The sequence below is a fragment of the Callorhinus ursinus genome, unplaced genomic scaffold, assembly GCF_003265705.2.
Source record: "Callorhinus ursinus isolate GAN/ISIS: 27379988/994484 unplaced genomic scaffold, GSC_fseal_2.0 scaffold18, whole genome shotgun sequence".
NCBI classification, from domain to species: Eukaryota; Metazoa; Chordata; class Mammalia; order Carnivora; family Otariidae; genus Callorhinus; species Callorhinus ursinus.
This window is the reverse complement of record NW_027397080.1, coordinates 20,385,222-20,399,666: the sequence shown is the minus strand read 5'-3', so window position 1 is coordinate 20,399,666 and position 14,445 is coordinate 20,385,222. Positions and strand designations below refer to the sequence as shown.

Sequence of the window (14,445 nt, the reverse complement as noted above, 5' to 3'; positions counted from 1 at the left end):
CAGCCCTGAGCAAATGGGTGAGGTCTGGCCTCAGGGACTGCAGGGCCTCCCCTCTCCTTCCCCTTCCCTTCCCCTCCCCTCCTCTCTGGCCCCCTTCTCTACAGCCATCTCCTCCTTGGAGCCGCTGTGGTCCCCCACCCTGTTTCCCTCCCACCTCTGTGCTCTGGTCCCCTCACACAGCACCTCTTGCCTTGGAAGTTCTTTGTTTTTTAAGGGGCATCCACATGTTGCTGGCAGTATCTGATCCTCACCTCCTCCGGGCAGGTGGCGCTGCTCTCTTCCCTTTCTGGATGGGGAAACTGCCACCCCAGACAGTAATGGTCCCAGCCAGCCAGAGGAGGCCGGGTTGTGACCCAGGCCCGATGCCCAGGCTGATGGGGGCCCGGTACCACACCCTCCAACTTAACTCTGGAGTTACTTCTTTCATTTTCACATCAAAGTCACCCAGCAACATTTGGTGGGCACCTACCCTGTGTAGCCGCTGTCTTCAGGGAGCTCCAGGTGTATGGGGGGTGCAGGGGGGGACAGGATGCCCAGAGAGGGGGACAGGGGAGGTATTGGGCAGAGTCAGCGTGGCTGCACCCAGCTGTATCTGGTAGCTTCCAGCAGACTCACCTCGGGAGTAGGTGCAGTGAACGCAGGAGGGAGGGAGGGAATGGGTGACTCAGTCACTGTGTGAGGGGGTGAACGGGTGACCTGGTGTGACAAAGGAATCCTGGGGCTCAAGTGTGCCCAGCTCATGGCTTTTCCGCGAGTATCAGAGCTGCTGCCGTCCTACCCTCCAAACCCAGGCAGCGAGGACACGGGGTCCTTCCTTCTTCCTCTCTCCTTCCTCTCCCTCAGGTACTCCTGAGAGCCTGTCCCACCCCAGGCCCTTGGTGATAGAGATATCCGGTGATGGGGCCCCAGGGCGGCAAGAGTGTCTGCTTGGCAGGGGCTGGGGGGAGGGGGAAGGTCCAGCACTCTTCCAAGGGATGGGCCTGGCCAGAGAGAAGGAGGAGGCAGTGAAAGCTGGGGGAGTCCGGCCTCGTCTGGGTCAAGGTAGCCCCAGCGTCCTAGAGCAGAGCTAGGCTGTGCCACCCCCAGGGGGGCGACCAGAGCGGCCGCCCGGTGATTTGCTAGGAGGATTGGAGGGTGCCGACTCCCCTGGACGGGGGTGGGGGCGGGCAGGACAGTTGGCAAGGTGAGCACGGCCCAAGCCGGCTTCCCTGGGACAGAGACCAGTCTCCGTTGTCTCCGATCCACCCATCTGACGGCGGCTGACCTCCGTCCCCTAGCCCCGTCCCAGGTGGTGGTGATCCGCCAGGAGCGGGCCGGGCAGACCAGCGTCTCTCTGCTGTGGCAGGAGCCAGAGCAACCCAACGGCATCATCCTGGAGTATGAGATCAAGTACTACGAGAAGGTACCAGTGGGGAAGGGCGGAAGGGGGAGGGGAAGCAGGCGGGAGGACCCTGGACTGACCACCCCTCTCCTGGGCAGGACAAGGAGATGCAGAGCTACTCCACCCTCAAGGCTGTCACCACCAGGGCCACCGTCTCAGGCCTCAAGCCGGGCACCCGCTACATGTTCCAGGTCCGAGCCCGCACGTCCGCCGGCTGCGGCCGCTTCAGCCAGGCCATGGAGGTGGAGACCGGGAAACCCCGTGAGTGCGGGGAGCGGGGAGGGCGAGGGAGCCGGGCCAGGCCAGGTGCCGGGGGCCCTGGTGGCCGAGCTGGTGCCTGTGCTGGAGTGGCATTTTTACAGGTGAAACACTGAGACTCAGAGAAGGGAGGAGACTTGCCCAAGGTGACAGAGCCAGGGACAGCCCACCAAACACTGGCTGTCACTGAGTTATCAGTGAGTCTGGCCGGCATCATGGTGCCCTCTGCCAACAAGATCACTTATACTTGTCCTAGAGACCCTCCAGTGAGTTGCCATTATCCACATCCCCATTTCACAGATGAGGAAAATGAGGACCAGAGCAGTAAAGTGAATCGGCCAAGGTCACCCAGCAGAGCAGGATTTGAACCTGATCAGTCTGGGGACAAATTCCGTGCCCCTTCCCCAGTCTCCTCCTGCCCCCAGGCTCCAGAACAGTGGTTCTCACAGCACGGGCTGGGACCAGCAGCAGCACCTGCGGGGGGGTATTGGAAATGCTGATTCTCAGGCCCTACCCCAGACTTTCTGATTCAGAAACCCTGGGGTGGGGGCCCAATAATTAAGGTTTTATCAAGGCCTCAGGATGATTCTGAGGCACACTCAAGCCTGGCAATGCCCTGCCCCCATCTCCAGCTTCTTGGAGTCTTCTCTAAGCTCTCCATACTGGGGGGCCCTCCGGGGCGTGGTGCTCGGATTGGAAGGTTCAAGGCCGAGTTGATGGTGTGTCTCAAGTGCTCTGAGGTCTGATACCTTGTTGAGACTGCCCAGCTCGGAATCCTGCCCGGCTCCATCCCATTTACTGTGTGGTCTTGAGTAAGTTCCCCAAGTCTCTGAACCTCAGTGTTCTTGTCTAAAAACTGAAGATAATACTAGGATCTCTTGTAATTGGGACTGGAACGTGCACCTCTCAGCACATTTGGCTTTGTTACTGTTTGGACAACAGGCAGGACAGGCACATTACAGGTGGAAAACACAGGCTCAGAGAAGTCTAGAGCTTCTCTGGGGCTCACACAGTCCCGGGAAGTGCTGACACCGGGGTGGGAGCCGGGAAGCCTGCAGCAGCAGGGTCTTGAAGGGGCAGCTTAGTAGAGGGGAAGGTGGGGGCAGAGGAGGAGGCAGCCTGTGACCCTGACCCAGGGCTGACTCACAGCTGAGGATGCTGCCAACCGGGTCCACCCGGGAGAGCCACCAGATCCCTGGGCCTGAGAGGCCGGTTCCCCCACCCTGCTCTCCCCCAACTAGGGCCCCGCTACGACACCCGGACCATTGTCTGGATCTGCCTGACGCTCATCACGGGCCTGGTCGTGCTTCTGCTCCTGCTCATCTGCAAAAAGAGGTGGGTGGTCCTGGTCCCCAGCCACCCCAAGCCCCTCCTCTGGGGCGCTGTGTCTCCAGCCTGTCCCAAGCCCCACCAAGACAGTGGTCCCCTTGCACCTAGGGCTGGGTTCACTTCCGGGTGTACCTGTTCTTCTTTCCTCCCACGTGGAACACGTTTGTCTTGCTCCATGCCGTGCCCTTCTCCATCCCTGCCAGCCCCTCTTCTCGAAACAGCCTCGGAAGGCTGGAGGACCCCACGCTTGTCCCGGACCCTCCTCTCATCCCTATTCAGCTGGGGCCATCTTTTCTGAGTGACCTTATCAGGGCCCATGGCTAGGAACCCCACTGTCATGCTGACATTTTGTCACCAGCCCAGACCTCTCCCCTAAGAACCCGTCCCCGGCACCCCCAGACCTGCACCTCCCACAGCCCCCCCCAGGACACGGCGCCACTGTTCGTGGGGTCGCTCAAGCCCCAAAGCCCGTTGTCATCCAGACTCTCCCTCCCTGACTCCATACCACGTCCACCCACCTGCCAGGCCCACGGGGACTCCCTCCAGGTGACCTCCTCCACCTCATTTAATCCTGTGATGCGGACATTCTGGTGTCACTTTGCAGGTGAGCTAGTTGGGGATCAGAGAGGTTAGGCCTCTTCTGCCAAGTAGATGTCAGAACTGGGACAGGAACCCAGGTCTGTAAAAACTAAAGTCATCGTTCCCTCCCCGACTCCATCCCAGAGAGAGGTGGAGATAGGACACTGTGCCTCGTGGGGGCTTAGGAGCCCAGTCAGCAAGGCCTGGAAACATCGTCCTGTACATGGAGACACGGGCCCAGGGAAGGGAGGGGGCTGGCCAAGGTCACACAGTGTTATAAATACCAGAAGCCTCCTGTCCCCACCCCCCGAGGGTGGTTTCATGTAAAATGGGGCTTATGGTGTGTAGACTGCTGTGCGGGCCAAGTGCACTTGCCTTTGTAAACTGTAATTGTCAGAGATGTCACCATCCAGCTGGGTTGAGAGCCTTAAGGGGGGGGACTCCCCTAGGAGGGAGGAGTTCTGATCTGTCCCCGAACGGGGGTCAGGGCTGAGGCTAGGGCTGCCGTCCACAGGCACTGCGGTTACAGCAAGGCCTTCCAGGACTCAGACGAGGAGAAGATGCAGTATCAGAACGGGCAGGGTGAGTGCAGGGGCCCAGGCACGTGGGGCAGAGAGGAGGTCATGATGGGAGCCAGCGCCGGCCTGGGGAGGGGACAGGTGGGGAGGAGCAGGGTGCCCACGGAAAAGTTGAGAGCCCCGGAGATAGACAGCAGGATGTCAGAAACCCGAGACCTCAGAGGCAGAGTGCCATTCACCCTTACTGGGTTGGCAGACCCCACCAGGGATGCCAGAAACCCTCTGCCCGGGGAAATGCACACATTTGTGCACTCACACACAGTTTTGCCTACAGTTTGGGAGGGGGCATGTCATATACCCTTGGATAATAACCCATGCTACAGAGAACTTTCCCAGGACCCTGCGGAGACCCCAGAAAACGAGGCAAATAGGAGAGAGCCTACCTCCATGCCTCATGTCTGTGCCCGTGGTAGACATTAGTATTAATTATGGTACCGATTCTCAGTGAGCTTCGTGCAGCTTCAGAATCCTTCTTAACACAGTTTTCTAAAGAACTACTTTCAATCAAATTTGGAGTTTGTGATGAAAACGTTTTTGCCACATTTCTACCCCAGAGCAATTTAAAAAGACCTTAAAGACTCTAGAAGTGACCCCCAAAAAACAACAGACGTGCTCAGAACTCACTGGAGACCCCAAAGTCCCCTAGAGACCCCATAGCTCCTCCATAGAGACTCCATTTTCACTTGGGAAGCACGTATTGGGCACCTACTGTTTTGCCACCACAACCTGAGCTTCCTGGGGACGCTCCTTACTCTCCACACCCCACCGCAGACCTATCCCAGGCCCACGGAATGCTGCGAGAGACAGTCTCCTGCGTCCCACTGATGGCCCTCTCTCCTGGCCCCTCAGCACCCCCACCTGTCTTCCTGCCCCTGCACCACCCCCCGGGGAAGATCCCGGAGCCCCCGTTCTATGCAGAACCCCACAATTATGAGGAGCCAGGCCAGGCGGGCCGCAGTTTCACCCGAGAGATTGAAGCCTCCAGGATCCACATCGAGAAAATTATCGGCTCTGGTGAGCCTTGGGGGTTGTGAAGGTGGGGACAGCACAGAGGGGTGCCTGGGGGGAGGGGTGCCCAGAACAAGGGGAGGGGGGATCACGGTGCACCTGCTGGGGAAGGGGGGAGTGCCAGGGTCCAGGTGCAGAGCGGAGGGTCCCACAGCCTTCCCTTGCCTGCCCCACTCGGGGCCCACAGGGGAGTCCGGGGAAGTCTGCTGCGGGCGGCTGCGCGTGCCGGGGCAGCGGGACGTGCCCGTGGCCATCAAGGCCCTCAAAGCCGGCTACACTGAGAGACAGCGGCGGGACTTTCTGAGTGAGGCGTCCATCATGGGTCAGTTTGACCACCCCAATATCATCCGCCTTGAAGGTGTCGTCACCCGTGGTAGGTGCCAGGCGAGGGCAGCCTCACCCTACAAGGTCCCTCCTGCCCCAGGACGGAAGTCTGGATCCATCCATCCCTGGGCCACTGTGCTCTGCCCCTGCCCTGCCCCTGTCCCCCCTCCACCCCCCCTGGCTCAGGTCCCCGGCTGACTTGGTTGGGGAGGGGGGCCAGAGCCTGGGACCCCAGTGGGAACCCTAGAATCCCTGAACCCCTCCGTGCTGGCCCACCTCTTTGCAGCTCATGGAGGGGCCAAGTTCCTGGGGTCTCCAATCAACAGACCTGATCCCCTCACCAAGAGCCACCCCCTCCTTCTACCCCTCCCCAGGCCGCCTGGCAATGATTGTGACCGAGTACATGGAGAATGGCTCTCTGGACGCCTTCCTGCGGGTGTGTGCCCCACCCTGCCTTCCCCGTGGGTTGGGAGGGGGGAGGGAAGTTCAGTCTGGGTGATGGGAGATAACGTGGGGCCTCCAAACACCCGCAGGAGCTTGGACCCAATGGACCTGGGGTAGGGGAGTGAGGGATAGGGAGGGGTCTTAATCAAATTGCCTTGCAGCCCCCCTTCACATGAAGGGCCCTCTGCAGCATGGGGTCCTCTGCCCTGCACACAGGCTAAGAGGGGTGCCTCTGTGGAGACCCAGTGCCCCAGCCAGCTGGGAGACATGGCGGGTGTGGTGGAAATGGTTAGCCTCCAGCCCCTGCCCTGCCGTTTATTTGCTGAGTGTTCAGGTGCAGGGTTTTACCTCTCTGGGCCTCCATTTCTCCTTCTGCAAAATGGGTAAGAAGTCATCACAGCCCCACCCTCCTCTCAGGGTCACTATGAGCGTAAATGAGACCATGAGAAGGAGCTGAAACAGGAACGTGCTTCATAAGAAGTGAAGATACTTTGCAAGCGGCGCAGAGCCTTGCTGAAGCCCAGCCATGTTCCCCTACAGACTCACGACGGGCAGTTCACCATCATGCAGCTGGTGGGCATGCTCAGAGGCGTGGGGGCCGGCATGTGCTACCTCTCGGACCTGGGCTACGTCCACCGAGACCTGGCTGCCCGCAACGTCCTGGTTGACAGCAACCTGGTGTGCAAGGTGTCCGACTTTGGGCTCTCCCGGGTGCTAGAGGATGACCCTGACGCGGCCTACACCACCACGGTGCGTGGTCCCCCTGCCTTCCAGTGGGACTGAGGTGGGCTCCCCCAAATGTAGTGAAGTGAAGCTGGAAATGTCGGGGTTGCCAACTTCAACCTGGGGCAAGTCCTACCTCTTCTCTGCACCTCGGTTTCCCCCTCTGGGAATTGGGACCCCCCCCTTTCCCACCTTTCCTGTATACTGGGTGGCCTGGAGAGACACCAGGGCTGGTCCCCACTGTCACTCACTCTCTGGGAGGTTTTGGGAGGGTCGGTGTCTGTCTGAATCACAAATCCACTCCGCATCTGTCTGTAAGGATTGGCTAAACACTAGTGTCTGCAGAACCTGTTCCATAGAGATGCGGGCTTCTCGAGAGAAGCCTTCGGGGCAGGAGGCTGAGTGGGCCGGGGCTCGGGCCTGCCCACCCTGCCTCAGTGAGAACCTTCCCTCGGGGTCTGAGCATCCAAGCATCTGAGCATCTGGACGAGGTTTCCCTTAGAGAAAGGATTTTGTGACAAAAACAGAAACAAACAAGAAGGAAAGGAAGGAAGAGCAGTGACATAGTAAGCAAGCCGTGTCCCGCGGGCTTCGTCCCTTGTCGGGGCATCAGCCTGTTAACTGGCGCTTACTGAGTAGCTACTATGTTCCAGGCACGCCACACACTTCCTTCGCTCAGTCTTCAAAACAGCCAGGAGTGCAGGTCCCCCAAGCAGAACAGGAGCTCTAGGCGGCGTGGAGGCCATGGCTCCGCTCCTGGGCTGCCGGGTTCCCAGCCCTGACCCAGCGCTCAGCTCCCCGCCTCGGGCTGGGGAGAAGCCCTCAGGACTTGTGTGTGTCTTGCAGGGAGGCAAGATCCCGATCCGCTGGACGGCCCCCGAGGCCATCGCCTTCCGGACCTTCTCCTCGGCCAGCGACGTGTGGAGTTTCGGTGTGGTCATGTGGGAGGTGCTGGCCTACGGGGAGAGGCCCTACTGGAACATGACAAACCGTGACGTGAGTCCGGGACCCCGGCTGGGCAGAGGCCACGTGGGACGTCAGAGGGGGCGGGCGGCCTCCAGCCCAGCATTGTGCTTGCCCCCCCCCAACCCCAGGTCATCAGCTCCGTGGAGGAGGGATACCGCCTGCCTGCGCCCATGGGCTGCCCCCACGCCCTGCACCAGCTCATGCTCGACTGCTGGCACAAGGACAGGGCCCAGCGGCCTCGCTTTTCCCAGATTGTCAGCGTCCTCGATGCCCTCATCCGGAGCCCTGAGAGTCTCAGGGCCACTGCCACTGTCAACAGGTGCCCGGGGCCCACCCCAGCACTGCCCAAGCCCAGCTGCTCTCCCAGCATTTCCCCAGATAAGGCCCAGACTTAGTGTCAGCCCTAACAATCGGACCACACCTAGCCGGGGTCTCAAAGCCCTGACCTGCCTTGTCCTCTGACCCTTGTCAAGCCTGGACCCCTGACCCCCGCCTTACCTGGGCCCCTGACCCCTGTCCTGCCTGGGCCCCTGACCCCTGTCCTGCCTGGGCCCCTGACCCCTGAGCTTCCTGGGTCTCAACCTGGTCCTGCCTGAGCTTTCCTCAGGCCTCTCCTTTTCAGGCTTGGGGCTAGCTTGTCAGACCCTTTGTCCACTACTGAGCCTGCATGGAGGCTGAGAGTGGCTAGTACCAGGGTCCCTGAGGAGGGCAGAGGCCCTGGCAGGCCACTTACCAAGGGCCCCTGTGCCTCAGGTGCCCACCCCCTGCCTTTGCCCAGAGCTGCTTTGACCTTCGTGGGGGCGGGGGTGGCGGCGGGGGCCTCACCGTGGGGGACTGGCTGGACTCCATCCGCATGGGCCGCTACCGGGACCACTTCGCCGCCGGCGGGTACTCCTCCCTGGGCATGGTGCTGCGTATGAATGCTCAGTGAGTGAAGGGTCGGGTGGTGCCCGTGGGGGTGCGGACAGGGGAGGAGGGCAGGGGACCAGAGGCAGGGCCACCGAGGAGGTTGGAAGCTCCAGGGAATGGGTCTGCCCCGGCCCCATGGTTCCCGGCCTCCCAGGCCGGCCGACCGGGTCAGCACCACTCTTCCTTCACAGGGACGTGCGTGCCCTGGGCATCACTCTCATGGGCCACCAGAAGAAGATCCTGGGCAGCATCCAGACCATGAGGGCCCAGCTGACGAGCACGCAGGGGCCCCGCCGGCACCTCTGACCCAAGGCCAGTGGGGCCTGGGCAGCAACTAAAGCAGACCCGGGACATGTCGGCCATCAGAGGACTTGCAGGGTTGGCGGGGGGGTCAGGCAGCCCCCCAAGCCTCTGTCCCTCCTCTCAGGTGCCAAGATCTCCACCGCAGGACCTGGACTCAGCAGGGGTCAGGCTGCCTGGGAAGGGGCGTTCGGTGCCCAGTTTGGCTGCGACATCTGCCCCCAGGGCGGACGGGCTTCTCTTCCCCAGAGGCTGGGGCCTCAGTGACACGGAGCCTGACAGAGACGTCACTCACCTGCCTCCGTGTGTGCGTGTGTGCGTGTGTGTGTGTGTGTTCATATGCTGTAGGGATGTGTTTTCATGAGGTCGTGGGAGCCTTTGTGAACATTTGTGACCATGTGTGCGTGTCCACCCATCAGGTCCGAGCACGGATGTGTGCTTATGGCGTGCATGCTTTTCCATAATGGCGGGGGGCACATGTGCGTGACCATGGATGAATGAGGACGTGTGTCACAGGCCTGTGAGCACAGAACTTGGTGTGACGCTGCCCACTGAGTATGGGCCCAGGCCCCAGCACCCACAGGGACTAGGGAGAGGCTCATGCCCACCTCCCCCCACACCTGGGGGCTGGAATTAGGGGCCACTTTGGAACTGCACCAGCACCAGGCCCACCCTCGTTTCAGCCCGGGTGAGCCCTCCCCCGGCTCTATCTCAGGTCTGAGCCCTCCCTCTAGCAGTTAGGGGGCCACCTGCAGCCTCCACCTGGCTCCCACCACTGCTTCCACAGGAAAACAGGGTTCCCGGCCAGCCCCTCTGGCTGCCTACTGTGTAGACATCGCTGTAGAGTACACAAGATGCCCTCAGCTGGACTTGGCTGCCTGGTCAGCGGCCAGGGCCATGAACTTCCCTCTGGGCCCCAATGCCCCTCCACATCCCAGGGCTCCTCACTTGGAAGACCCTCTGCCAACCTCTCACTGCCCAGCCCTGGCCTATGCCCCTCCCTCCTCAATCCTAAGATCAGGGACCATAAGATCCCAGCTTTTCAGCCCCACGTCCACCCCCTCTTGTGCCACCTGAGGAGACCAAGACCTAGAGAGGGGGTGTGCCTTGTCCAAGGTCACACAGCAACCAAGTTATAGAGCTGAGGCCGCCTGCCTCCCAGCCCAGGGCTCTTTCCCCCACACACCATCCCACACTGACAGCTGTGGGTGAGAGGGGGCTTCGGAAGCTCCCCCACCCCGAGACTGACCCTCCCCTTTACGGCCCACCAGGGTATGTAAATATCTTTTTTCTACCATGCCAGAATATTTTTTCCTCACTCCTGACAATGCAAAAATGGTCTTCAAAGCACATAAAGAGCACCCAGGGTGAGAAAGCACCTTCCCAGGGGAAGCTTGGTGGGCGGGGCCCAAGGAACCCCACTGGGCAGGATGCCTTGTACCCCCTGCCGGCCCCAGAGGGAGGCGCAAGTCCAGCTCCCCACCCCCTGCCCAGCCCTCCCCCCAGCCAGCACAGCTGTTCCGCAGAGACACCAGCACTGAGCCCCCCCTTCCTCCTGCAATAATTTGGGGAGTCTCAGCCCCGCCTAGGTGCTGCGGCCAGCTCTCTACACCTCTATATATTATATTATTATATAGCTGAGCTGTTCTTCCTTCCTATGGAAGTCGGAAACATGGTCAGGACACGATCCAGGGAGGACCCTGTCTGCCTCCCGCCCCCACCCCACTCTCACCCAGTTCCTGGTCTCTGATCCTCACAGTCAGGGTGGACATGGAGGGCCCGGCACTTGCAAAAGTGTGGCCCCTGCCCCAGGCGTGAGGTACCCTTGGGGTCCCAGGGATCTGCTTCTCTGTGGTCTTCATCCTGAGTCTTGAACTTGCCCACAATGAGAATAAATTCTGCCTCATTCTGCCTCATCTTTGCCTGTGTCCCCCATTTTCTTCCCATCCTTTCAACCTCAACATCACCTGGTAAGAGAGCAGCCTTATGCTGTGCACCTACTGTATGCATCCCATACATTCTCTCTGCTCTCATCTTCTCATCTATCCCAGGAGATAGGATTCATGCACCCATTTTATATATGGGGAGGCTGAGTCACAGAGGTCAAGTCACCTGAAGTCAAGTTTGGGGGATGCTGAGCCAGGACCCTGGTTTTTCTAACTCCAAAGCCCATGCTTTGCTAGGAAGCACCCCCACAGGCCCCAAATTCTCTCTTTCAAGATGTGCAGATGGTGCTTAACACTGGAGCGTGGTTGCTTGCAAGCGGGCATTGCCCTTGCCTGAAGTGCTCTTATGGAAGAAAGATCTCCTCTGGAGGAGGAACACATGAGGAAGGAGCATTTCATAAGAACAACTTCCTTGGGACCAACGGGTCCATTGAGAGACCTGTGTGCTGTGGGCAGGGGAGGGATGCAAGCACCTGCTATAGTGACATCAGGGGCTGAGGACCCATCTCTGTTCTGGGGGGAGGGCACACAGCAGGAGCCAGGGCAGCGGCATCGGGGGCAGAGCAGAACCTGACTGTGTCCATTTGGGGAAGATGCCCCTGGGGATCCTACTGATGAGCAAGCAAATGATTTCCAGCGGCTCGTCAAGCTGAGGGAAGAATCTTCACTCCTGCACCTCCCTCAAATTGGAAACGTAGACCAGGGAGAAAACATTTTACTGTGTTCCCTTCATTGCCTCACTAATAATGCCAGCAGCCCTATGAGATTGGTAATATTGTCTCCATCTTACAGTTGGGCACAAGCATGCTCAGAGAGGCCAGCGTCCCAACTGGCAGAATGACCATGTTAAGCTAGAACTGTCTGATTTCTAGCCAGGTGTGTTTCTGCTGAAACTCAAAACTCTGCTCCAGGCCTCCTCCCCGTGGGACTAGCCATTTCCTATGAGGAAGAACCTGTTACCACACACTTCCTTCCCGAAGGGAAGGAATCGTCAGGGCCTCTGGAGCACCTGCTATGTGCTGGGTGTCGCTGGGGGATACAGAGATGAAGGTAGACTCTTCAGAGTCCACTAGGTGGAGGAATGGAATGCACAAGAGTGGCTCCCCAGCCAGATTGCTACGCTAAGTGTCCGGGAAATGGGCCACACAGAAGGATTAGAGGAAATTAGAGGAGAGAAAGCCTAGAGGGCCAGGGCTATCACCAAGGACTTCCTGGAGGAGGAAGCATTCAGCTGGGCATTGAAGGATGAGAAGGATTTGGAGGTTCATTTCCCTCGTGTGAGGATGGATGCAGAGAAGAGGAAGAATAATAGCCAGAAAAGAAGCAATAGGGTTCCTGTCTAGGAAGCCTTGCTATCATAAAGTCAGCTAGCCCCCTCCAACTTAATCTATACATTATATTTCCAATAAAATTTGCAGTGGAGTTTTCTCTGCAACTTGACAAGGTCATCCCAGAATGTATGTGGAATAATAACCTAGAATAGCCAAGACAATTTTGAAGAAGAAAAAAGAGGAAGAGGAAAGCAACCTCACCCTACCAAATGTCAATAATTACTATACAGCTCTAATAATTAAGATAGTTTTATTTGGTTCTGGGAATACGGAAACAGTTAAAAAGAACCGAGAATAATAATGCCTAGGGATGGATCCAAATATATATGAGAGTTTGAAACATGACAAGGGGCAAAGGATTGTCTAGTTAATGGGTGATATTAGGACAATTAAATACCCCCATGGAAAAAGATAAAATTGGATCCCTGCTCATACCACTCACAAAATAAATTCCAGGTTGATTAAGGTTTAAATGTAAAGAGCAGACTATAAAACTTTCAAAGGAAAACAGGAAGATAACTTTATAACCTTAGAGCAGAAAATAAGACACAAAAAAGCACAAATGATAAAGGAAAACAATGTTAAACCTTATTTCAATCAAATTGGAAACTTCTACATGGCAAAAAAGAAATAGATTTGGTAGCGCCATGGCTGGGGGAATATTTGCAAGCTGTATAACCAACCAAGAGAGAATTCGTTTCCAAAACAAATTTTTTTTTAATTTCAAAGAATCAATTTACCAAAACATTTCAAAGCATAGGAAAGTGGGCAAAGATTCGAACACACAAATAAAAGAAGAAATTTGAATGGCCAATGAAGGTATAAAAGATATTCTCAACATCACTAGTAAACATGGAAATGCAAATTCAAACAATAACAAGATAGGTATTACACCAATTCGATTGGGAAACTTAGTCTATAACACCAGCATTGATGAAGGTGTTGGGGGAATAGGAATGTTTATAAACCACTAGTGGAAATGTAAATTGGTGTGACTACTTTGGAGAGCAATTTGGAAACACTTAGTAAATTTTACGATGAGCAAATCTAAGACCAAGCAGCTCCCCCTTAGTGTGTGTTTGTCTTAGATTAAGTTCCCTAAGTAGTGCCTGAGATTCTTGTGCAGGTGATTTATGGAGGGAGCGCTCCCAGGTGAAAGAGAGAGGAGAAGGCAGATCGGGTGGGAGGGAATGCTAGGCAACGATATGTTCTTGTTGGAGATTAGCTTCAATCTGATGCCACAGGGAGCTCTGGAGCATTAATAGCAACACAGAGTTGATCTGCCTTGAAGCAAGGGGCCAGACCTGTACCCTTATCAGTCATTGATTGCCCATAGGCTGCCTGCCCCATTGCGGGAGGGTGGGTGGTGTCGTATTGTATATCTTCCTTGGCAAGGAGGTTCCCAGGAAGGGAGCAGCTATGGGCTCTTAGCAGCCAACACTTAGGGCAGCTGCAGAATGAGTGCACCTGCAGGTCAAAGGAATCTGGGCAGGTCACCCACAGTGTTTTCTATGCATCCTAGGGAAACTCATACTCACATGCAAAAGGATACATGTCCAAGGATATTCACTGCACCTTAGTATGTAATAGAAAAATGAGGAGCAGCCTAACTGCTCTCAGCAGGGGAACGGGAAAATAAGCTGCTTTATAAGTACAATGAAATCATCTATCACAGTTAAAATGAACAAACTAGATCAACATGTACCAATAGGAATAAGTCTCCATGACATAATATGGAGTGAAAAAAATAAACTACAAAGGAATATGTACAGTATTATACTATTTATGTAAACTTTAAAAATATATGTCACAATAGAATTACAGGGTTTGGGTGGCACAACTCGATAATGACAATACAAAAACATGCCTGGGACAGAAAAACACTGGCTTCAGCTCAGTTAGTTCTGGGGAAGAAGGGCAAGGGGTATTGAGCTGGATTGACTGTGTCTTATTTGTTTTCCTTTTTAAAAAGAGAGGGTTGTGAGGCAAATATGGGAAAATGTTAACACCCATTTAATCCTGGGGGGCACATCCACGCCTGTTACTTTATGAGTTTTCTGTATATTGAAATGTTTTATAATTAAAAATAAAGATGTGTAAAAACCACAAGGGAGGAAGGAGTTCCGAGAGCTGCCCTCAGGAAGCTCAGTGTCTCCTAAGAACTAGAATGGGGGGCGGGGAGCCTGCGAGGCTTGCGCTGTCCATGGTGCTGAATACCAACGGCTGGAGCTGGTGGGTGTGCTGCAACAAATGCGCAGGTCTTCTCAGCTCTCTCTCCAAATTGTGTCCCAAATGTAACCATTTATCGCCACCTGCGCCGCCCCCATCTTCAGGAGCCTCCTTACTGGTCTCCCTGCTTCCCCTCTCAC

At 56.5% G+C, this 14,445-nt stretch overlaps 1 protein-coding gene across 5 annotated transcripts in view; it reads left to right on the top strand.

The window, feature by feature from the left end:
- Positions 1 to 10,706, top strand: part of EPHA8 (EPH receptor A8) — a 45,999-nt gene extending 35,293 nt beyond the window's left edge. For 4 of the 5 annotated variants that reach the window (XM_073903209.1, XM_073903207.1, XM_073903208.1 and 1 more), the window contains 12 exons: positions 1,278 to 1,402; positions 1,480 to 1,642; positions 2,881 to 2,974; positions 4,062 to 4,129; positions 4,975 to 5,139; positions 5,321 to 5,506; positions 5,832 to 5,893; positions 6,442 to 6,651; positions 7,471 to 7,620; positions 7,719 to 7,909; positions 8,344 to 8,517; positions 8,691 to 10,706. In XM_073903209.1, the coding sequence (XP_073759310.1) occupies positions 1,278 to 1,402; positions 1,480 to 1,642; positions 2,881 to 2,974; positions 4,062 to 4,129; positions 4,975 to 5,139; positions 5,321 to 5,506; positions 5,832 to 5,893; positions 6,442 to 6,651; positions 7,471 to 7,620; positions 7,719 to 7,909; positions 8,344 to 8,517; positions 8,691 to 8,805 (1,703 nt within the window). In that variant the 3' untranslated portion in view covers positions 8,806 to 10,706. Of the gene's footprint in view, positions 1 to 1,277; positions 1,403 to 1,479; positions 1,643 to 2,880; positions 2,975 to 4,061; positions 4,130 to 4,974; positions 5,140 to 5,320; positions 5,507 to 5,743; positions 5,894 to 6,441; positions 6,652 to 7,470; positions 7,621 to 7,718; positions 7,910 to 8,343; positions 8,518 to 8,690 lie in introns of those variants that run through there. The other variant, XR_012381351.1, reaches the window with a different exon arrangement.
- The last annotated feature ends 3,739 nt before the right edge of the window (positions 10,707 to 14,445 follow it).